The sequence below is a fragment of the Poecile atricapillus genome, chromosome 29, assembly GCF_030490865.1.
Source record: "Poecile atricapillus isolate bPoeAtr1 chromosome 29, bPoeAtr1.hap1, whole genome shotgun sequence".
NCBI lineage: Eukaryota > Metazoa > Chordata > Aves > Passeriformes > Paridae > Poecile > Poecile atricapillus.
Genome location: NC_081277.1, coordinates 4920951 through 4945101, shown reverse-complemented (window position 1 = coordinate 4945101; position 24151 = coordinate 4920951). Strand labels below are relative to the sequence as shown.

Below are 24151 nucleotides of genomic sequence, written 5' to 3'. Positions count from 1 at the left end.
GTGTCCCCTCCTAGAACACATCATCGGGGCAGGAAATACATAAACAAATTCTTTATTCATTTTTCACCATTCAGCAACCTGACCCAAGGCAGTGAAACCCAACATGACACATTGAAACCCACCCCCAGCCCGAGCACCTCCAGAGCTGCTGTGCTCTGCTGGGCATTGCCCTGCCCTGGGCAGAGCCCTCAGAACTGGATAAAGCTCTGCCTCCTCTGCCGGCAAAAGCCGGGAATGTGTCCCCAATGGCAGCCCAGAGAACAAGAAAGAAAATTATTTTATTGGAGGCCACAGAGGCATCTCCGATTGTGGCCAGCAGCAGCTGGAAAATGAGTGATGGAATTGGGGTGCAGCCACCTCAGTGCTGGAGCTTTGACAATGATCTCGAGTCTGATCCTGCAGAACAGGATTGTACACCAATGGTAAAGAATAACCTGCTAAGCCAAAGCAGAATCCCGTTTTTGGAGTGAAAACCGTGAGCAGCAGGTGTGTAGGGCCTGGTGTCTCGCAGAGGTTGATCTGGACATCCCTCACAGGAGGAGCAGGCACACAGGGGATCCCTCAGGGGCAGCTGACAGTCGGTGTAAGATGTGGGCAGCTCTGGGGAATTACCTCAGCCACATCTGGGAAGGTGTCCCAGGAAAATCAGGGGAGCTGCCCCAGCACCAGGCTGGTGAGGTAGGGTTCTGGGGACAGGTCACTCCTTAAAAGGCACCATTGCAATGACATCACTTTATCCAGAGCAGGGTTTATAAAATAATCCTAATTATTTATACTCCCATGATCCACAGACAGACCAAAAACAAGGGCAGGAAAAGGTTTTTCTCATGTCACCAGTGACAACTTCCCCACTTACAGACCTACAGACAACATATATATATACAGTACAGCCAGGCTGTTAATGCTCCACACTAACAGAGGCAAGTTAATATGTAAACAAGCTCCTATTTTAGATATTTGGTTTCTTTGTGTTTTAATTCTACTGAAAAACTGAAGCAAACCTGTGTTCTGCATTCTTCATGTACCAATGGGGTTGGCTTTTCCCTGGGCAGCCTCTCACACTGTGCATCCAGGTCTCCTTTACTTGATGCATTTTGCTGGTGAACACCAACAGCAAAAGGGGCAGCTGGTCAGGAAACAACTTTTACACCTTTGGTTACAGCATTCTGTGTAAGATGGACTTCAGTTAGTAGGCAAATGGGTGTTCCAAGCACAAAAGTGTATCAAAAGAGTCAACCAGAATGGCCTCTATCTAACCAGAGCATGAACTAACCTAAGGCAACAATCAGAGTAATTAATAAGGCATTTGGAAAAAAAAAAAAAAAGAATAAATCTTTATCGTGATTGGGCTTGATGATCTTCATGATCTTTTCCAACCTAAACCATTTTATAATCAGCTGCTTCCCATCACCCAGCAGGTTCCTCAGGCCTCCTTTAATCCTCCCCACCACACAGCCTGAGCAGAACCTTCCTGTAGTCCCCTGAGCAGTCTCCCTAGAGAGAGCAGAAAAAAGGAACATCATTAATTTTGCAGCTCCATGGAAAGCAGGATTCCTTTCAGCATAAATGACATATTGTAGTGTTTGTATCCTCTTTGACAACTTAATAACCAAGAACATTCAGGGAGGTTTTCGGTACATAAATGTAAAATCTCCTTAATTCCACCTCCTCTGAAATACCCAAGGAGTTGTTGAGAGGGTCTCCTTGAAGCAAATCCAGGTCTGTGTAGGATTGCAGGCTTACCTTGATGAAGGAGTGGAGTGATTTGCCATACATGGCCAGGAACTCTCTCCTGATGTAGAGCATGTCTATCTCGGAGCGGGACACCATCACCCGGATCAGCGTGCTGTCATCGGTGCCCAGGCCCTGAGGGGACACAACAACAGCTGGGGACAGAGCAGTGACAGGCACAGAGCCTTGGCCTTCTGTGGAATCCATTCCTGACATTTCTGCATTAATGCAGGGACCCATTACCAGCTCTGAGCTTCCTGAAGGGAAAGAGGTCCACAGCAAACCTCAGACTTCTTTTTCTCCCCCAATTAACACAGTTTCTCTAATTGACTTAAGCATGGAGAGGCAGGGGGGAAAATAACAATATCTCTTTACCTTCATGGATTTGTACAATCTTTCAGCAAAATATGCAGGTTTGTTCCTCAAGCACTTTACTGTAAGGGAGACAAGAACAAGAGAATTAAAACCAATAAACACTGAAGGATAAGGTCTTCCAAATCCTTCCAGCACTTTCTCAGTGTAGACATTTATTCTGTAAAATGCAACTCAGCAGGCACAGTGCAGACATCCAGAGTCAGTGACCTGCTGTCAACTGATGTCTCCATCACAGCAATAAAATATTTTTAAGGCTTTAAAGCTTCTACACAGCAAATGTCATCTGCCAAAGCATCCCTTGGCAGAGAAATATAAAGCACAGAGCCTTCTTGCCAGGCCTTTTCATCTGCAAAGATTAAAACACTGTGGCTCGTGAAACAGTAAAGAAGAATCTGCCTCCTGAAGCTGTGCAAACAGTCAGGGCATGAGACAGTATCTTTAATTATTTAATTAGTTTGTAGACAAAGTTTAAAAGCAGGGAACTCACCCACAGCTAACAAAGCATCCTCAAGGTCTCCTGACATCTCAGATTTAATGCTGTCTGTGATGTCCTTATTAGCAATCACTCTGTACACATCAAAAACTAGGAGGAAGAGTTGGATAAAAGAGCCAAGTGAGCTGTGTCAGTGTGTAACCCCTGAGGATCACTTTGCAAGATCAAGCTCCTCATACCCTGTACAAACACTGCACCATTACCATGACATTGTAAGCTAAACCAGGGCTGCCCCTCAGAAATAATTCATTTTAATTATCAGCTGTCTTGCTAATTAGCCAAACACTGCTGCTAGGATTTTCCAGAACTGCTGTTTAATGCAGACAGTTTCCATGCTTAGCTCTGTCCCATGAGAGTCACACTTCATTATCTCCAATTCACAGGCTAGAGGAAGCTGTATGGGTGTTTTTCTCAACTCCCATTTTGTCTCAGGAGGGAATAAAACGGTCTAAAAGAATTGAATCAACTGTTCCTGAGAATATCTGTTATCAGGAAGGGATCACAATCAGTTAATGAACAGTACAAAGCTCCTACAAAAGTAGTGTCCTCACTCAAGAGAAGAAGCCCAGGACAGCAGAGAGGTCCTACCTCTGAGCAGGTGGCATCTATTCCGTGTGCAGAGGATGGACATGAACTGCACCTCATCTGTTCCCCACTTCTTCTCCCCAGCTTCATACAGGTTCTTGAAGACATGAACAAAGTGAGGATAATTGAGAACACCAGGTGTATATAATGAGATTTTTACTTCATAGAACCATTTGGGTTGGAAAAGCCCTCTGAGATTGTTGAGTTCAAGCTTTCCCCTGTACTGCCAAGACAGCCACAAACTCGTGTCCCCAAGTGCCACGTTCACGTGGCTGATGAATCCCCTCAGGGATGGGGACTCCACCCCTGTCCTGGACAGCCTGTGCCACAGCTGGACAACTCTCTTGGGGGAAAAACATTTCCTAATATCCAATCTAGTGTCCACCTGGGGCACTGCTGACTAGCACAACCTCAGGCTTGCTCATCTACCTGAGAAAAAGAGGTCAAGAAACAGCAGGGAGCACACATCACACATACAAACCCAAACAGTTCTTGCAAGGAAGCAAATTGCTACACACCTGAGCATCTTGTTGAGCAAGGGCCTCATCCACAAACGTTCCCTCATCTCTGTTACCCTGCGGAAACACAAGGATGAAAAACTCTTTCAACAGAGCAACTAATGGAAGTAAGTCCTGCAAATTCCCCATTCAGTTACTGGAGATGTATAATGGGATTCTTAACATTGAGTAATGGGTTACAAACACAGCAAAACATCATTCAGGTGTAATTTGTTCTTTCTTCTGAAACAAGCAGCCACCCACTTTAATTTAAAAAGAGAATATGGCATTAAGGCATGGCAGAGTGAGGCTGCTCTCCCTGCAGAAGCTGGTGTGAAATGCTGGCAAGGTGAAATGCAAGAGGAGTGAAATAGCAGACAGCCTGAAGCAGCTCCTCACTGAGTGAGACACGTCCAGCAGCACCTTCAGCCCCGTATTTCCCCTGCTCTGGACTCACCGTGGCGAGGGACACGAGGACTCTGCGGAACATGGAGGATGTGTCAGAGACAATGTCGTCCTCGAGGGTGGAGCCGTACTCTGCCAGGGCACACGGAGCAGATCTGTTACTAACAGCTCACAGAAGCACAGGATTTGCTGAGTGGGAAGGGACCCACAAGCATCACCAAGTCCTGGGCCTGCACAGAACCATCCCCAGGAGTCCCACCATGTGCCCATGAATGTCATCCAAACACTCCTTGAGCTCTGTCAGGATGGTGCTGTGACCGCTTTTCTAGGGAGCCTGTTCCAGTGCCTGGCCACCTTCTGGGTGAAGAACCTTTTTGTAACATCCATCCTAAACTGTCCTCAGGATTTGAGTGGCCTCAGCAGCACAGCACAGGGGGACAGGCATGTCCACTGTGACAAGCCAGGATGCCCTTGCCATCACAGTGAGTGGTACAGAGCAAAATTAAGAAGCACAGCCAGTATAAAACTGGCAAAAGATGCACCTTGGATAGACCTCCAGCTGACAGACATAACCACCCCACCCCATGATATTTACACCAATTCAATTTCTGGGTGTCATTCTAGCCCTTTATGCTGACAGACCCTTTTCCTGCTTCTCCACACAGCCCTGCACACACAGCAGTGGCTCCTGAGCCAGCAGGAAGCTGCAGAGTGTGCTACATACGGAGTTTGTAGTTCTCATTGATGTGCCGAATCTCCGCGTTGGTGCGAGAAGCCAGGATTTCAATCAGGCAGCCTTCGTCTGTCCCTGCTCCCTAGGGAATCACAGAGACAAGAGCCAAGATTGTGACCACTCTTTGAAGGGTAGCTACAACTTCTGTTTATTAGATACAGCTTAATAAGAAATTAGTAACTAATATACAATTATGCCATTGCATACTGAATTGACCATAAGTCATGCAACATAAAAAAGGATTTCCAAACCTTTAGAGCCCTCCTCAGTTCATGCACGTCGTACATGGTGGTAGGAGTCATCAAACCAACGATCACCCTTTCAAAATTCCCACTCAGCTCAGACTTCAAGTCATCAATCAAATCCTAGAAGAGAGAAAGAGAAGAAAGGAGAAAAAGACATGCCCTTTGAGAAGCAGAAGAACTCGTTCACCACTTTTCTTCATGCTCCAGCCCTCCTTGGATGAACTTCAGTTACTCTCAAAAAAACTTGGCCAAGGAAAGCTTGTGCTCAGTGCTGATCATACTCTGGTGGAGGCTGGGATGTTCTTTACATTTCACCCAAGTGGTACAGCCCAAAAAAGTCCACATCTCCCAATTAGAGCCACAGGCACTGATCTCTTCAGAGCACCTACCCTGCCAATTGTGCTTTTATAGGTGATCAGAACTTGCTGACGTTGGGACACGTTCAGTTTGGTCAAGGTCTCAATGATGGCATCTTCATCCGTGCCTGGAAGGAATCAATGAAAACCAGTCAAGCTGCTTGTACCAGAGCCAGACTGTGGCCTTGCCCAGGGTGTGCCATTGGCCACACAACCTTACACACATCCTTGCACAACCTGGGTCTCACCTGTGCACGAGTGCCTCAGCCCAGCAGCACCACACCACAGAACAGAGAAAACAAGAGCCTGACTAAAGACGCTTTTATGGCCAAGGCTTGGATTTCCAGACACCCAGTTCCCTCCAGTGCCCTCACAGGTGGTGCAAATGGCTGAACTTCCCCTCCAAAAAACCACAAGTAAAAACCTTCCCAACTGCCAGAGCTAAAAAAGAAGTTTTAACAGTGGAGGGAGATAACTTACCAAATCCCTTCATGGCCTTCCTTAGTGCCTGTGCTTCTTGCTCAGCACTGAAACTTGAGACGCCCTTGACTGTTGCCTAAACCCACAGGAGAGGAGGTATGAAAAGTAGTCACAAAGTGAGACATTCACAGAGTAGAGTTGATTTAAAAAAAAAGACAATTCAAAAGATCCAAACATCATTTTTGGAAAGTGACAGCAAATAAAGTCCACCCTCCAAACATGAATGATTTTATACCAGGTTTCATCCCATCCTAAAATGGAATGGTTTGTTCCAGAGGGACTTCCCTGGAACATAAGAAATAAGCCACAGGGACTCAAGTGAAAGGAGAAAATATCTTAATGTGGCTGCCCATGCAGTATCTGCTTTCCAGTTAAATAAGGGCACACAGCCTGACATCACTGTTCAGTCCAGCTTCTTCCCAGCAGTTTTCCATGTAAATCATAGAAGGAGCTGTTCCCATCAAAGCCCCATTCCTGCTCTAAGAGCAGTCAAGGATAATCATTGTGTTAAATAACACACCAGGAAGTACAACGTTTTACCTGAAATGGTGATTCACAAACAAGTTTCTCCTGCCTCTGGTCTGGGCAATATTTCTGGGGAAATACACTTTTCTTGCAAAGCTCTTCATGTTCCCAAGAAAATCATCAGCAAAATACCACTTAACATTCAATGGGCAGAAAAATGTTCCCCTGTCCCTGGAAGTGTTCCAGGCCTGGCTGGATGTGGCTTGGAGCATCCTGGTCTAGTGCAAGGTGTCCCTGCCCATGGCTGGAGGTGTAACTGGATGATGTTTAAGGTTCCTTTCAACCCAAACCATTCCAGGATTCTGTAATAACAACCATAGAAATGGCTGCCTTGCAGGCTCAACCTGGAAAGAATAATATGCCTAGGAAGTTTATCTGGAGAAATTAATGTTCTTTGAATGAATATCTGATCTGGTTTTCCATTAACTCCCCAAACGCAACAGCATGTATGTGTGGGTCATTCTCTAAAATGAGGAAGCAGGAAGAGGCAATAAATTCACCCCCTTGAAGAGTGACAGTGACAGTGTTCTTGCTGCTGGATCCTTATCTGAGCTCCACTCCCCACGTTTGTCAGGTCAGAGCAAAGGCTTGGCACAGCCTGGCACAGCAAACACACTCACCATCGTGCTAGGATCTGCTCAATCTCTTATTGTCTGCGTCCAGGGCACTTAGACAGCTGTAATCACAAAACACAGGGAGTGTTAGTTTTCTAGCAAATAATTAATAGAATACACCTTCCCTTGAAGGCTAATGAGGCTGGTTAAGTAACCATCAAATTGTTTGAGGACTAAAAGCAAGATTGAACAGCCCAAGTGAACAGGGCAGCTTCCCAGAGTGTCCAGCCCTGCTTTGTGCAGAGCAAAGTCTGGATAATGACAGCAGGGCCAGGGCCAGGCTGGAAGGGATGTGGTGGTCAGACAGGTGATTAGCACTGGTAATTAATATTCTTCTCTATTGCCTGTGTGACAGCCTGGCTGAGGCTACAAGGAGAAGCAGTGTTGCCCTGGGAGCGAAGAAAATAGACTTGGTTCCCATGTCTGTCAAAACACATGGCTTTGACCTTGGCACGTGAGAGCCTGCAGGTGAGCGGGGTGAGGATGAAGCAGGGTGAGGATGAAGCAGGGTGAGGATGAAGCAGGGTGAGGATGACAAACTGACAAACCCTTGAAAAACCCCAAAGCTGACTTGCCATCTGGCCAGGGTTATTAGTTCTGTTCATAATTTTGTTTGCAATCAGAGACCCTTTGCATGAACACACCCCCATTTTCCTGTGTCCCTGATCACTTTACAGGATGTCACGTACCAGGACAAGGTTCATTTCCCCACAACCCAAGTTCATCCCAGCCTCACAGGAGAGGAGTTAGGTCAGGCAGACTCAGAGATACCGACATACCGTAGGGTTGAATTAAATGAAAAATAAATTCAAAAGATGCAGACACAGTGACAGCAAGACAAGTCCACCCACCAAATGTGTGGTTTTTTTCCAGGGTTGAGAGAGTTCTCTCATTAAAACCCTGAAGGAGAAGCAGAGGTGCCAGCAGTGAATGACATCTCTTCCTAATTCTCCTCGTGGTGTTTAATAGCTGCTATCCATGAGCCCAGAGAGTTGTGCAAGAACAGGAGTGTGTTTGTTCCTGCTCCACATGACTCCTACAGACCTGGAATGCCCAGGGTGAGCTGTTCAGGTCAGTTAACTCTGTGCCACTTGCCACGGATGTGTTACACACAGGCACTCCTGGGTGCACCTCTACCTTTCTACACCGATCAATAATTGCAACATTATGGTAATTATTACTGTTGAGTTTGCTTTCTTTCTTCTGATCATGAATTCCAGTGATCATAGTATGACCCAGACCCCAGAAAAGTCATCTTTGCTGTGCTCTAATCTCTAATCTGCCAGGCTGTCCAGCAGTGGCCCCTGTAACCGTTTCACAGCTAAAGGGGTCTGCAGGAACTGCTCATGCTGGGGCTTTAGATGAATGAAACTCTCCTGAGCCAGAAGGGAATTGCTCAGCAGATTTGCCAGTGCTCAGAAGCTTAACACAATTCCTGGCCTGCAGCTCAATCAGGGGAAAACAGCTTCAGGACAGGAAGAATACTTTGCTCTGTGTTTTTAAGAATTAAACGATGCGTACAAGACTCAGCCAGCCAGTGCTGTGGTCCTGATGATATTTGCTTCACCCCAGAATAAAGGCCTGGTACAGTAAACCTGGCTTAGAACATTGTGCCCAGATCACAGAATGCAAGTGTAGGAGGCATTCCTCCCATTACTCCATTTTTTTTTCCATGGACGATCTTTTCCTGGCAGGCTTTATCAGCTAATCACCCTGTTTCAAGTCCATATCAACATCCTCTAAAAGCTGAATCCAGAATAAACTTAATTTCTCGGAAAAGTGCTGACAATATCACGTGTGCTGGGCAGTTCAAGTTTAGGCTTGCACACAATCAGGTTTTCCCGACTGTTCAGAGCACACACACAGGAACCACCAAGGAAAGCTTCCAACAGCTTAAGAGGACAGAAACACAGGGCTTTCCCTCTGCACACCCCGACCCAGCTCGCAGCGTTGCCAGTCCTACACCTCGGATCTGTATGGAAACCCACTTTGTGACCCTTTTCCTTGCGAAGCAAACACTGGACTTGTCCGACGAGTTCCTTCATTCTGTTCCCGTTTACACAAACACAGCCCACACCCAGAGCAGGATCAGCTTTTCCAGAGCTGCCACCGCCAGCTGTTCCAGATGTGCGGGGCTCAGCGCCGGCTGCGCTCCCGGGGTGCCCGGGCTGGGGCCGCGGGGTCACCGACTCGGGAAAGGATCTCCCGTCCGCCACGAGCCCCGAGCCAGCTGAAACATCCCAGCGCCTCCCACACAGTGACCTTTATCTGGCCTCAGAAGGAATAAAAATATGATTCTTATAGCCTTGTATCACTCAGCCTGTGCGCCCACCCCGAGCCGTGTCACCCCCCTGCCATGCCCTCGGCACTCCTGGGCACGGCACAAATAGGAACCAAACCCCGCACTCCCTGTGCCCGGGAAAGGTCAGCCCGTCCTCCACCCCACAACTGCCCCCCGTCCTTCCCCAGCCCCGGGGAGCTCCCGGGGCTGCTCCGGTGCCGTGGGCATCGCCCAGCCCGGGGCTGCCCCGGCGCCGTGGGCATCGCCCAGCCCGGGGCTGCCCCAGTGCCATGGGCATCGCCCAGCCCGGGGCTGCCTCTCCTGCGCTGGAACGCGGGGATGGCGCCTGGCACCGTCCCAGGGACCTCCAGCCATGCAGCCCGGCCCCCATGCCAAGGGGGATCCCCCGCTCGCTTGGCACTCACCTGCTGTCCCGCGCGGGTCCCTGGCACAGATCGGGAGAGCTTTGCTGGCTGTCCTGGTGGCAAAGTCCCCGCCCTGGAGACACGCGTCAGTGACGTGAGGGAGCTCCAGCCCTGCCCTGCCCATCCCGGAGCGGCTCTGGTTGTCATCCAGAGCAGGGAGAAGTTCCCGGGGAGCCTGACTCACATTGTACGTTTGAGATGTAACCACAAACTGCACTTTTGGGGTTACACGGAGGGCTGGCAGGCTGGGAGGGCTTCCACGCTCCCCGGCATTCCCTGTGCAAGTCTCTGGGATCAGAGGGGCTGTGGCTGCAGGCTCTGGTCTCTCAGTCCAGCCTGCAGCAGGGCACACCTGGGGGGGACCGAGGGGGACGACGGCGTGGAGCACACAGGCAGCAACATCCCCCAGGAAGAAGTCCTGGTCCTCTCCCGGTGTTTGCGGGGATTTCTTATCTGTGTCGTGCCTTCTGTGCTCCCACAGCTCTCTGGGTATTCAGCATCCTCATCCCTTGTCTAAGAACTCTGCATTGCAAGGAGGTATGGTTTCAGTAAGGGTGGTTCTTTGCATAACGATTATTCCTTCTGCCCAAAGAAATGGCAGTGCCCTCAAGCCAAAACCCTTCAGGAAAAGCGACTTTAGTTTTACCCCGATGTGACCCTGCCTGGGTCAGCCATGGATGTGATCACTGCGCTGACAGAGGGAAATCAGCCTTGCAATGGATGTATCTTGTCTTCGAGTGTTTATCCTCAGGAACTTTGGTCTCCTCTGATGCCAAAAGTGCTGTTATTATCATGACTAAACCAACCCTCTCAGTTTTTTTCCAGCTCACACGACAGCTCTGTCTAATCCCTGTGCCTCTTTGCACATGCTCATTTGCTGGAAGGCACCTAAATTTAGCATCCTGGATGCGGGCAGGCTGTGCCCCAGTGTCTGTGTGGGTTATTTATTACAGCTCCTGCTGCAGCTCAGCCTCCCAAAACAGCTCCACAGAGCCCAGCTCCTGCTGCTGATGCAAGGGGACACGGCCCAGGGGGACAGAAAAACCAGGTTCAAGCCTCAAGCTCCAAACCCTCTCCTTTTGCACTGCAAAGCCTCTTTCCTTGCAAAATCTGGCACTTGATCCTGACCAGGATTCAGTGTGGACCAGCACATATTATAAACTGTCGCTATGGAGAAACTCTTCTCTTTCCTACATCTATCAAAGTTTCCATTCTCAGCCCTTCTCATGTCAGCAGTCCCTGCTCTGGGCATTTTAATCCACCAGCAGAACTGCTGTGTTTCTCCATATGTTGCCAGTGATTTTTTTAGCCTGTGTATTTTCATCCTTCTTTTTGCTTCCCAGTCTCTTCAGCCCCCAGGACTGGAAGGCTCTGTCACTGCAGTCACGGGTATATGCAACAGTAATTATTTAATACCACGAGTTATTAATTTTCTTTACAAATTAGTTAAATATTGCACCAATCCTGCCATTCATTTCTTTCATAATTTAACCTTTTCTTTCCCCCTGGGAGAGGCACCAAGTAGGGGGAATACTTGAAGATACAAAGTGTTTGTGTGGCCACCTGGAATTAGTCATGGAAGCGCAGTTCATTCAGCAGCCAGATCCTGACGCATCACACAGCCAAGTTCCCTGTAATCTTGGCTGGTTATGGGTGCTGGCTCCAGAGCCATCTGATTCAGTCACAATTATTAGGGGAAAAAAGAAATAAAAAAAAATAAAGGCACAAAAGTTTTTTTTTAAGCTGGCTGAGCTTCTCTGGAAGGTGGATAGAATGACAGGGGATTTAGGGAATCGTGTTATACCTTGCTACAGGAGCTGCTCCCTTCAGGAAGGCGAAGGGCTGTTGCTGTAACTTCCTGGACAAGGTTCAGGTGACAAAGCTTTGTCTCTCCAGGAGTCTTTTGTGTAGGGTCTGCTCAACTTTCAGCTTGGTATTCATCTCTGAAAGGATGGAAAGACCATGGTTATCCTTCAATATCTCCAACTAAAGCACTGGCTGGCACAGCTTTGCTGTCCTTGCATCCAAAGACAGACAGCAAGGGACAAGCCCACAGTCCCTCTCAGTGCAGTGACAGAGCACGTTGCTCTTCTGTTCACAGGTACTTCATTTGTCCTGTCAATTATTTTAACCACCCTTGTTATAAAGCTCTCAACCCCCCAGACTGTACTCAGTTACACACATGCTTTCTATTCCCATTCCATCCAGCTGTTTTTCCATCTACAAAAGACCTAATAAAAATTAAAGGCAATGTGCATTAAGTAAATAACTTGGGCTCAAGCAGCAGCCAGTTAGGAAGGGGGTATTTATTCTCAGCCCAATGAGAACAGAGCTGAACCTCTAGAAAATGGCAGCATTTGTTTTTGCCCAAAGGACCTGACCTTTTAAATTTGCACCTAAGAGAGCAAAGGAGCCTTGTGCTAGCAGGAGAGATTTTCAGTGTGTCCTTTCATTTAGCAGGTACCTGCCTTTAGCTCTAGAGGAACAGCCTCACCTCATTCACTGAGCTCCAAATTCTGACACTAGTGAAGTCATTCACCCAGTGAGGGTCAGAATTTGGGCCTCTGGGGATGAAGCTGGTGTTTTTAGGAGGTTAATAAGGGAAGTGCTCATTTTCATACCTGAGCACTGGCAGTTTGCAAGCAGCAGCCCCTGAAAATGGGTTATTTAAGGGTTGCACAAGTGCTGTGGGAGTGTGTTGGATGCTGTAGCCCAGTCGGTGTTGTCTCCATAGCAGCAGTACCCGAAGGTAGGGTGGAGGCTGAAAACCAGCCCTTGCTTCTAAAGCACTGAGTTCTGTGTGCTTGCAAGAGGGTAAAGAATTCCCTCATTCTGTGTATTAATATTGCAATGGTCCCAAAAATGAACTGCAGTTGTTAGGGCTCGCTGCAGAGATCCAGGGGCACTTCTGACCCTTGGAGCTAGGGTGTGTCCTTACCTGCTGTTCAGCACCATCTAAGGTGGAACAGCCATTTCCACAAGTCAGAGCTGTTTTGGGAAGAGGTGTTTTGGGGAAAACCTTAGGAAGAGGCAGCCTGGAGCTGCTGATCTATGATTGGTGTAGAGCCCTTTTAACACAAAGAGAGGAAGGAAGATGAAACACTCCCAGACCCAGGTAAGCAGTGCTTATTTGAGGAGGGAAAACTGAACTATTTCAATTTACATAAGAAATTGGAGTGTTCTTAACTCTACATAACCATTAGAAACACTGCTTCTGCACTCAGTATTATCAGGGGAATGTGCAGCACTCTCCCTTTTAGCAATCCAGGCAGGATTTAGAACCCTGAGCACAGCATACCAGCACTGCTATGCGAGTCAAAGGCTCTCTGGGTAGATTACATAAACATAAATGTCACACAAGGCCAAGAAGGAACTGGGGAGCAGAACTGATTTGAGAAAATTCCTGTAAGCCAAGACACCTTTAAAACAAGAGATCACTTGGACAGGGGAGCCCACATTCCTCAGACAATAAGCTGTAAGGGGAGACAGCAATGAGCACTGTGAGGATGAGACAGCCAGGAGTCGAATTCCCGGTTTCAAGTGTGCTTCAATCACCAGGTTTTCAAGGTGGGGATGCTCGTGTGTTGTGCAGGCAGGCTCACAGTGGGGGATCCCAGATGCTCTCTCAGCTCCTCACAATGACAGCTCGGGCTCTCCACACTGCTGTCCCCCAGCATATGCTGTGCTGACACTGCCTCAGAGATGCCCACCCACTCTGCCTTTCACCCACAGAGAAACCGAAGGCTGCACTTGGCCACGGGCCCAGTCTGCTGTTTTCTTTTATTCACTAAAGCTATAAACAGCAGGGAATGCAAACAGTCCGGGGCCATTGGTGGTCTGATGGCTTCACTGGCTGCCTGTGTCCATGAACACATCCAAATGGGAACAGGAGTCAGCAAATACCTCCACAATGGGAGGGGGCTTTATGAATGTTTACTTTAATTAGCATACACACAGTTCTGAAGAGGAAATGAGTAGCTTTCACTTTTTTTCTTAATTAATATCTGCCTCCATGTACTTTAATCTTACTTAGCTGCTCTGCAATTTGACCATAACCCAGCTCTAGGGGATGGAAACAGAGCTATGACTGCCCAGCTCAGGATGACTTTTCCTGACCCTGCATGTGAAATGAGAAAAGGGTTTGGGCAGGGTGAGGTAGCTTGGGGCAGGAGGAGCCCCAGCAGGATCCTGACAGTTGAAACACTGTTGATAAATCCCTTCTCAGGGAGAACTCAACCCGATAATTTCCCTTAGTGTAGCAGCAGCTGCTTTAAAGGACAGCGTGGAGCTGTGGTGGACAGTCACACTCCTTGGGAGACACGGCTCTTGCCCAGCCACGCTCCATCCCCTGGCTGTGTGCAGGGTCAGGCCAGGCCATTGCATCCCCTGTGGGAGCCTGCAGAGCTCCATCAGCTCCCTCATTTCTGGCTCTGCCTACCAGAGCCATTACCCTGGATGGAAGATTGGCTTCCAGCCACAGGAAGCATTGATAGAGCCAGGGAGGATGTCCTGCAAGGGCAAACAGGAGCGCCACGGAGGTGGAAACTTCCAGCTTTTAAACATGTAAAATACAGATCTGAGCTCTGGAGTCTTTTTATTCCTCTGCACAACTCTGAACCCAATAAAGCCTAGCTCCATGATAGTGTGCTTGAGGTCTGACTTTTTCTTCGAAGTGATGAAGAACAGTGATGGTTTTTCTGGTCATACTAATAAATGTTTTGGGGCCACTACTACACACTTGGAAATAAATCCCTGAAATCCAGAAAATCACAGGCAGATGGACAGAACAGTGGCTCTAATCTTTAGCTGGTGAGAAGCTTAACAGAATTTTTTTCAGTAAATTTATGTTTAAAGAGACATAGAACTGTGGAATGCATTGGGTTGGGAGGGACCTTAAAGCTCATTTTGTTCTGACATCTTCCAATGTCCCAGGCTGCTCCAAGCCCCGTCCAGCCTGGCCTTGGACACCTCCAGGGATCCAGGGGCAGCCACAGCTGCTCTGGGCACCGGTGCCAGGGGAGAATTCCTTTCTGATATCTAATTGGAGTATCCCCTCCCTTACATTGAAACAGTTATCCCTATCACTGTTTGCCCGTGTGAAAAGTGGCTCTTCCAACATCCTTACCAAGATAAACATAACCGTGTGATTAAGACTTAATTGTTATGCGGCGAATTCAGGAAAATGTGACCATGGCTTTGTTTTCCCTGGCCAGTTAAGCGACATCAAGCACAGGAGGTTGTGCCAGCTCTGTTGCCGCTCCTCGAGCTCTCCAGAAGGGGCCAGTGTGTCCTCGCCTTTCGGGGGCCGCAGGAAACCTGTCCAGGCCTGTGTTTTTATTTAGAAAATGCTGAGCTGTCTGGAAAGTTTGATGAAGAGGGATGCAGCTGTATTAATGTGCTTCTTCCTGGGGATTTGAATGCATTTTCTGGGCAGTGCAGGAGGAGCAGGGATCAGGGAGACAATGTGCAGGGAAGCAGCTCTGCTGACCACACTCAGACCTTTTAAACCTCACATCATGGGATTTTAGCAGCTTAAAATTTGGTGTTTAGGATTGAGTGCATCAGTCAGACCGAGGCTCCTCTCCTCTGCAGGACAAGTCTGGGAGCGTTCTGGAGTCACTCTGACATGAGAGAAGCACCAGGCCATGTCTGTGGCCACTGATCAGCTTCTTCACTTGGAGCTTTCAGGCTCAGTTCCCTCTGATGAAGGTCACTGGGATTGCAGCAGCGCAGCCAAGCCTTGTGCCTTCTCAAATGAAGAATATCCTGAGCATCTGCAGCCGGGGATGGCTCCTGCTGTGCTTTTGCTCCCCAGAATGGTCATGGGTGGGGTTTGTGTGCCCGTGGGCTGAACGTCGGAGCCCCGAGTGGTGCGTGGGTCTGACACTCCCTGCATTGCAGTGCAGGTACAGTTAAAAAAAGCCATCTCAGAGCCAGGGAGGAGGCTCAGCAGAGCATCTGCAGCTCTCTGCATGCAGTGGCTTTTATCTTCTTTAGTTGGAAATGAGTCATTTCCCTGTACTGTACAGACATGCCCAATTTCCTTGGAAATTGTTCAGTTCTGTAGAGTCCCCAGAAATCCCCAGTGATGGGACCCAATTTTTGCACAGGGTGTTTTATCTGTCTTGAGTGATGCCTGGGGATTTTCACAGGTTAGAGAAATTTAAAAAATAATTTAAAATTATAGAAGCAACTGAGGCTTTACTCAGTTGCTATTTATTCTGAAGGGCACGTGAACCTTCTGTATTGGCCACTGGCAGTTAATTCATCACAGAGTCCCAAAGCACAGCCAAGCATGTTTCATGCAGATTAAAGCCTGCAAATGAAAAAGGACTGTTTTCACATGCGTGTTGGCTGCCTGGCTGAAATGATTGCAGTGCCAGATGTGGATTTGGGGTGTACTTGGAAATGAGGAGCAGTCAGGAGCCACCCTACAAATTATGGGTGACTGAAGGTGGTCAAAGGAGGACTTTGGGGTCTGCAGGGTGGGCTTGTGGGCACCTGCTGAGGACAAGGATGGTGGAAGAGAAGCAATGCCCACAGTGGAGAGGCACAGTGGCTCAGCAGAAAAACAACTGTAGTGACGTGCTCTCAGATCTGGGCATCTGTGCATTGCTAAATGTTACCACCAGCAATTTTACCTGCCTCTTCTGAGAGCCATATGCATCTTAAAAGTCTTCAAACACTATGAGAAAACAAACACTGGGAAAACCCCAGCTAGAGCCATTTACAACATGCTGATCCCACCTCACTGGCATTGCTGGAAGCTGGTGACCAAAGTGATGCTGGATGAAGAAAAGGGCTGAGTGAAGGGTAAACATTTCTGTCATCCCAAAGCAACCAGGCCTGGCCTATCCGCTGGGGACAGGGCTGGCAGCAGGATGGCTGTAGTTATTACCATAATACAGGAAATAATAGTCACTGGGAAAATGGGACCATGCTTTGGTTTCCTCCTCCATCCCAGTCAGAGGGGAGGAAGGAGAGTGGTGTTGTCATAGAGGTATTCATTTGGCAGCCATGTGCTGCTTGGGTTTTGTATTCTGGGACTTCGAGCAATTTTTGCCATTTTAACATTTCCCTCTGCTGTTTGAAATCCCAACTCTGGCCTTCAATAGTGCATGAAGAGTCAGCTGCTATGGATGCCATAGGCTGGGAAAATCTCCTGATTTCTGTGAAAAAAATGCTGAAAATAACCCAAAGTGTATTTAAATTTCCCAAGATCTGAGCTCAACCTTTCCAAACCCTGACCCAATGGCTTTGGGCTCTGGAGGAGCTGCAGTGCCCCTGATGAGCATTTTGCCAATACTCAGGCAGGAAAGAGGAGGAAGCTGTAATTTAACAGCAAATCCAAAGCACAGGTTTTACAAAACCAGTACCAGGTGTAAAACACTAAAGACATTTTGAGAGCTTGGGATAACTCTGCTTTTAGGATTTTTTCTTAAACTCTTAAGGCAGGGCCTGTGTGAAGATAAGCCTCGTGCTTCAGGTTAATACTTAGATGTCACAGCAATGACCTCTTATTATTATATCACAAAAATGTCGAGTTTAGGGCATTATTTCAAAGAAAAACGGAAATACTCGTCACCATGCAAAGCCCTAATGTGGGCCGTGGTTCCTCACGGACAGGATTTCTGCACTCATCCCTCGCTGAGAAGAGGACGCAGAGACCCCGGGCCCGTTCCGCTGTCCCTGGGGCGGCCTCCGGTCCCGGCAGCTCTGAGGGGCAACCTGGGCCCGGCCGCTCCGCCACAGCTCCCTCACGGCCCCGCCATCACAGCGCCCCCTGCCGCCCAGAGCCGCGCGGGATGCCGGGACTTGTAGTCCCCACGGCGCCAGGGCCCCCCCTCCGCTGGCCAAGGGGAACTACCGCCCCCAGCGTGCCGCGCGCGGCGCCGCCATCCCGCCGAGCCCCCGCTCCCCCTGCCGCCGCTCTGTGGGGCGGGGGGCGCTCCGAGGGCTGCGGGACATTCTGGGACGGGACATCCCGGGACGGGACACTCCGGGACGGGACAGCCCGGGGCGGCGGGGCCGGGCCGGGCCCCGCAGCTGGCGGAGGCGCGGGGGCGGTGCTCCCGACGGCAGCCGGGACTTCCTGTGACGGCCCATTTCCTGGTCGGATGGGGCCGGCGGGGGGCGGCGGCGGGGTCGGTCCCTGTCCCTGTCCCTGTCCCTGACGGGCTCGGTGGCCGCCGGTGACGCCGCCAGGCAGTGATGCGGGCCCCGGGCCCTGCCGGCAGCCGGCCCCCGCCGTGACCCGGTGGGGCTGCGCAGGCCGGCCCCGCGGGGCGCATGGAGGCACCCGCCGCTCTCTGCGAGGTACCGGGCAGGGTCCCTGCGGGCCGGGGCTCGCGGAGGGGCCCGGCGGGGGAACGCCGCAATCCCGTTATCCCCTGTGCTTTTACAGGTGTGAGTCCCCGGGGGACAGCGCGGCTCGGCCCCGCCAGGCGAGCGGCGCCGGGCCCCCCTCAGCGGCCGCGGCAGGAGCCGGGAGGGGCTCGGGACCTGACACCGGCATCGCCCCCATCGCCGGCAGCTGCCGCCTCCTGAGACATGAAGAAGTTCTTCGACTCACGCCGGGAGCAGGGCGGCTCCGGGCCCGGGTCGGGCACCAGCGGCGGCGGCGGCGGCAGCAGCGGCCCCGGCAGCGGCTACATCGGCCGGGTCTTCAGCATCGGCCGGCACCAGGTCACTGTGGACGAGGTGCTGGCGGAAGGTAAGATCCCGGCGCCTTTCTGAACGCTCCACTTATGCTGCTTTTCCTTCCCCAGACTGAAAGGGAGGCCTTGAGCTGTCCCGGGCACCCAGCCTCCTCCTTGACCCCCAGATTCCTGAATATTTCATTGTCCTTGACAGAATTGCAGGCCGGTGGTGTCTGTAAGCTGACGTGTCTGGTTTTCCCATCTGTAAATCCAGTGTGGGTTTGCTGGATTTGGCTTTTTTTTTTTAATGCTTTAGAAATTGGGGAATTTTCAGAAGTTATTTGCTTCTTACTTTTCCTAAACTGGGAGTTAAAAATACCAAAAGAGACACCCAAACCAAAATTATCCAATATTTTGGTGCAGAACAAGGTGCTGTAAATAAAGAAAGCAGCGTCCTTCACTCTTAAACTTTCTTCAGCTGTCACCTCCTTTCCTACCTCAAGTGGAGAGGATTAAAACACTGGAGTAAATTCCTTGTAGCTGCGTTACGCACATAGGTAGGCTGAGCAGGACTGGCTGTGACCTGGGATGAGGGATTTCTCTGTGTGTGGGGGGTTTCTGCAAGGGGAAATGCTGATCTCAGTTGCCTTTTTTTTAGTTTTTTCCCCCAAATGAAACAGTTAGAGACCTAAAAATGAATTGTAGGAGTTAGGGACCTCATGACGTGTGCAGGCCTTGCAGTGCAGCGAGCTGCTGGTGGCATTTGTTTAATTGTAACCAGCTCTGCTGCTTGAACTATCATTTTACATTTCATTTGTTGGGGCTGTAAGAAACCTCCTGAATGGCTCTGGCTGGTAACCTTAGCCTCGACCTTCAGAGAGATGTTGGCCTCCTTAGACCTGCTCCTGGTGCCTCCTGCGCAGCATCCTGGGCAAATTTAGTCAAAACAGTGTTTTGTTTTGATGGCGAAGGAGAGGGGAGCTGCTGGGAGAGAGCTGAGTGGGAGGACCTGTGTTGGCTTTTACAGAAAGAGCCCTAAAATGGAAAAGGGACTCTCTGTACGCTGCCTGTGTTCACATTTGTAAGAATTCACCATGATGTACAAGAAAATAGGTCTGTGACTGTTTTTTAGATTTTGTTTCTGATATGTTCTGCTGAGAGGAGCACTGAAACTAGGCTTTTAACTAGCAACTATACTGTTTTGGGTTTTCTTTCTTGATATTTCCAAGGCTCTTTTGGCCCTGGAAGCTTAGGACGTACATGAGCTAAACTTGAGAAGCTGTCAGAGTCTCTGTAATGCAGGATGGTCTCATCCTGGTAACATGGGAAGGCAGAGAGGCTTTTTTTGCTGATGAGTAATCTGCTGGCAGGTTCTGCCCTGTGCTGACAGCCCTGGGAAGTGAAGCTGTGTGTCACCGGGCTCTCCTGCTCGGCAGGGCTGAGCTGCAGCAGAGGTGGAGGTGGGAGCACAGATTGCCTGCGAGAGAGGAGCCTTCCTTCCCTGCCTCTCTGTCCTGCGGGAGCTGCTGCTTGTGGGGGCTTTTCCCTGCAGCTCCTGCTTTCTTGACTGGCCTGTGGGAGGGAGCATGGCCTGCTGGGCTTCTCACCTGTGAAACAGGTGCTGTGTTCTGTTCCTGTGAGGCAGAGCGAGTTCTTCTGGTGAAAGATGCTGCCCAGGTATCTCCCTCGCAGTGAGACTCTGCAGGGGCAGTCTGAAATCCTTCTGTGTGCAGACTGAAGCCTCCGAGGGGACAAGAGCGAGGTGCTGTATTGGTTTGCAGGTTGTCACCTTTTGTTGTTAGCAGTGAAAAGGCTGTTTCCTCTGCAGGAAAGTTGGGCCAGCTGGGGAGCAGTGTGGGTCAGAAGTGCTGCAGCTCTGCATGCCTGTGGCTGAGTGTGCTGGTAAACAGCCTTTTCTCCCTGACTCAGCTGGGGAGCTCATGGGCAGCCCGGTCCCTGCGCTCCTGACGTCTGAAACCTCGGCTGGAAAACCTCTCTGGATCTGCAGTGGTGTTTCAGCAGTGCTGAAAAGGCAACTCGTGGCTATTTCTGCTAAAAGGAAAAGTCCCTTGGGAAGCACTTTTAGGAGGAGTATCCTGTCTGGGAAGGAAGTACCTCTCATCCCTGTTGCTTTAGGAGGGAGTGGGGAGGCCTGTGTTTAGGTGCAGCATGTGAAACGTGAAAAAAAATGAGATGTAAAAGTGGCTTAAAAGAGAGAATCAATGACGTGATGAATGGTGTGGAGGAGACTTGAGTTGAAGCAGAACTTTTGGAATTGAAGTGTTGGGATTTGCCTCTGTCTGTCAGAGCTGTGCCCGGCCACCCTGAATTCTGCTGAGCAACCCTGCTGATGAGGAGTGTGCCCTGGCTGCAGCACTGCCTGTGCCAAGTGGCAAATGGCTCCGTGTGCCTCTGGGCTCTTGTGTAGATCCCCCAAAAATACCTGATGTGGTTAGGTGAAAAATAGTTCTATCTGGATACTTGCCTTCCTGGGCAGGGAGGAGCATCCCTTCCTTTTGGATGGAAGTGGATGGGAATAATATAGAAGGAATTTGAGGTGTTATGATACTGGTGAATTAGTGCTTTTTTTACAAACAGGGTGTTGCAATAGGTGGTTCCTTGTTGGGTCTTTGTAGGTGTCCTGCTCTAATTGGGGCTGAGTCAGGCTGCTATCTTGCTGTTTTCTTTTTGTAAAGAAACTGAAACAGTGTTGGATCAAATCAGATACTGCTCTTTGTTTTTTGCCTGTGTGTAGGGGGAAAAACCAAAACAACAAACCCCACCCCATGCTGGAGCTCCAGGGGGGTTGGTGTTCCTCTGATGGGGATCAAAGCAGCAGAAACATTGAGAAGGATGTTGCCAGAAGTGAGGAATTTGCTAAGGGGTTTCAGAGATGTGTGTGTGGGGCAAAGTACCACAAGGCATGGGTGACTCCTCTGGGCTAAAGCTGGGGATTGCCCCAGTGTCCCGTTTTTAAGGGTCTCTGTGTTTTGTGTGACTCTGTACTCACGATGCTGTGAGAGTGCTGAGCTGTCCCGAGGTGTGTAAACATTGATGGGGCACGTGTTTGAGCAGGGTTTTGTTTGTCTTGCTCTGCTTCTAGCAAAAGGCACAAGCTGCGTTTCTGCAGGTCTGTGAACAGTTACTTTTAAAATCAGTTGTACTTTTCTGAAGGTCTTTTCCCCTCAAAGTGTGTAAGTAAGGGATTCAGGTTTAATAATTGTTAGATATTTCACTGAAGTTTTTCAGCCTGTGTGCTGGTAGCTAGTTTTGATTTGAAAGCATTTAATGGTTGGTATTACAAACCAGTGCAAAGTCACAAAATCATTTTAGTTTGCCAGCTGTATTTTTTATCTGTGTTTTGAGAAGGACACTGTAGGATTCATCCTGAATTTCCTTAGCAGACCTGCAGGCCAGTGCATGTAGGAATCAGCTGGGAGAGGCTGTGAATGCCCAGCCCATGCCTGGTGAGCTGCCCAGTGCTGTGGCTGGCCTGAGTGCAGATGCTTTCTGCTGACCCTTGCCCTGCTCACCCTTGGCACCTCCTTTCCCTGCAGCACCATAACCTGAAGTCCCTGAAAATGACAAGTGAGCTTCTTCTGAAATAATCTCACTTTAAAGCAAACCCCTCTGAGGTACATTTCGCAGATTTATACGATCCTCAACCCAATTCCAGTGCGGTTGGGTTCAAGGCATTGCTTGAAGTGTATTTTGTGAGTTACTGCTTTCTAGCTTCAGCCAAGGGCCCAGCTGCTAATCAGCTGACCAGTGACATTTGGATTAGGAATTAAACTGTTTCTCCTCTTGGAATGGGACATGTGATTTTTATTTTCTCATTTTTTCCCTGTTGTTTTTGCTGTGTTTCTTGTGAGGCAGAACGTGTACTCTGCACTCTGCTCTGCCAGGTAGGATGTTTGATTCTGTGTTCTAGCAGTCTGTTTTTCTGAGAGTAGAAGGCAAGGGCACTGGTGAAGAATCCCAGTGGAGTTATTTGGTAAATGTTGAGGTATCCCAAGTGTTTTGATGCTTTTAGCAGCACAGCTTTTCCTGGGACAGTGTGTGCTGTGTCCTGAGATGTAATCAGGGAGGAAAAGCAGGTGTTAGTGGATTTAAGTGTGTAAGAAGTTGTGTAGACCAGAGAATGGCCTGGCCTGGCTTGTGGGCTTTGTGCAGCCTGTCACAAAAGGGGGCTAGTTCCTTGTGGAACAGCTGTGGTAGCTAAAAGCTGATTTAGGGGCAGTGTTAGCCCAGCACAGTCATCCTCCTAGAAGGGAACCTTCCATGTTAAACCAAAACAGTTTCTGTTTCAAGCAGTCCTGCTATGAAGTTGTCAGTTAGGATAAGAAAGCTGAGTTTTGTGATTCTGGCTGGAGGTAATACATGCTTTGACTCTCCAGGTGGGGTCTTGCAGAAGTGTTCTAGGAGTTATAAAGGAACAGGTTGCTACCCTCTGGTTACACTGGTGCACTGCTGTGATGTTTTTACTGTGGCATGGGCCTGCTCCCCTTTGTGCAGGAGCTTGTCAGCAGCTTGAGGAGAGCAGGTGGGAAGTTATAAATGTGCTGAAGACAAGCTGGAATCCAGTCTGCATTTAGCACTTCTTGCCTTCCAAGCTCACCCACCTGTATTAATCATGGCTAATAAGGGGTCAGGACTGGCTAGGTGCTGCACACTTGTGTTGGGACAGGGAAGTGCTTCCCTTGAAGGTGATGTTTTCTCAGTGTAAATGTTCTGGGCAGGCTGAGGCTGTACCCGTTGGGAAGGCACTGTGCCAGCTGCAGGGCTGGTGCTGCTTCTCTGGAAAGTCACAACCAATTTGCCTTCACTTGTGCTAAGTGTTTACTTGTGTTCTACATGTGGAAGGAGACAGGAAATCTCTGAGGAGAACATGCCACAAGCAAAGTTGGTTTATGGATGAGTTATCTTCTGATAACAAGAGGTAACTAAGTAAGTTTCCCAGGAAGGGGTGCTGACTTCCTTGGATAGGGGAAGCACAGGATGTCCTTGTGGTGGTATCATGCTGGAAGCAAACCTCCTTGGATCAGATCCTGGCTACTGTACTTCTTGAGAGTTGGAACAATACTGACAGTGATTTACAAGCACAGGGAAAAGATTTGGAAAGGCTTAAGTGAGGCACTGCAAAGTAATTCTCATTTGTGGCTTTTTGTCATTATGGAAACTTTCTCCTTTTGTAGGAGGTCCAGGAATTGCCACTAAATGAAATGAAGGTTATTGTTAGCTGCCCACAGTGTGATGCAGCAGAGTGAAACAGAGGGGAGCTGCTGCAGCTCCTCTAATTGAGGAGCTCTGACTACCCAGAGTATCTGAGCCCTGGCTCAGTCTGTGAATGTGTCCTTCCACCCCTTTTAGGGCTGCTGGGAACTCAGACTGGGAGGTGAAGCAATGCAGAGCATGTGTGGCCAAGTCAGGAATTGATCTCTGGCCTTCCAGATTGGGTGTTTTAATTGCAGTCTGTGTTTCCTGTCAAGTGCTGCCTCTCTGTGATTTCAGTGAATGTGCTCCTGGCACATGTGTGATTGGGGTGGAAATTCACGCTTGCTCTGTGGCAGAACCCCTGCTGACACCAGGACACTGGGCCATGTGTTGCAGGATTGGATTAAAGACATTTTTGGAACGAAATGCTCATAGCATCTGGTTTGCTTCATGATTTTGCAGAAACAAATGATGTACCAGTGACGGGTGATCTCATAGATTAAAAATAAAAAAAGCCATCAGCAGCTGAGTTCCCTGAGCAGGGATTTGCGTG

At 49.3% G+C, this 24151-nt stretch overlaps 2 protein-coding genes across 21 annotated transcripts in view; one reads left to right on the top strand and one right to left on the bottom strand.

The window, feature by feature from the left end:
* Positions 1–36: 36 nt before the first annotated feature.
* ANXA4 (annexin A4) lies at positions 37–9957 on the bottom strand. Its single transcript, XM_058859294.1, has 13 exons — positions 9746–9957; positions 7046–7101; positions 5901–5976; positions 5454–5548; positions 5071–5184; positions 4811–4901; positions 4139–4218; positions 3703–3759; positions 3188–3281; positions 2594–2689; positions 2107–2165; positions 1744–1866; positions 37–1494 (listed from the first exon to the last, which is right to left on the bottom strand). The coding sequence occupies exons 2-13, from the start codon at positions 7046–7048 to the stop codon at positions 1435–1437; spliced, it is 948 nt and encodes a 315-aa protein (XP_058715277.1). The 5' UTR covers positions 7049–7101; positions 9746–9957; the 3' UTR covers positions 37–1434.
* A 7892-nt stretch (positions 9958–17849) lies between these two features.
* The window catches only part of AAK1 (AP2 associated kinase 1), a 62041-nt gene continuing 55739 nt past the window's right edge, over positions 17850–24151 (top strand). For 8 of the 20 annotated variants that reach the window (XM_058859449.1, XM_058859452.1, XM_058859447.1 and 5 more), the window contains exons 1-2: positions 17852–18061; positions 18150–18458. In XM_058859449.1, the coding sequence (XP_058715432.1) occupies positions 18296–18458 (163 nt within the window). In that variant the 5' untranslated portion in view covers positions 17852–18061; positions 18150–18295. Of the gene's footprint in view, positions 18062–18149; positions 18459–24151 lie in introns of all 20 variants that reach the window. The other 12 variants (XM_058859436.1, XM_058859435.1, XM_058859434.1 and 9 more) reach the window with 2 other exon arrangements.

Bases quoted from the DNA above. Each gene is read 5' to 3' on its own strand.
- ANXA4 (XM_058859294.1), bottom strand. The intron at 5,549-5,900 runs GTAAGTTATCTC...GATTCCTTCCAG, and splicing joins GAAGGCCATGAAGGGATTTG to GCACGGATGAAGATGCCATC. The intron at 1,867-2,106 runs GTAAAGAGATAT...GTGTCCCCTCAG, and splicing joins GATTGTACAAATCCATGAAG to GGCCTGGGCACCGATGACAG.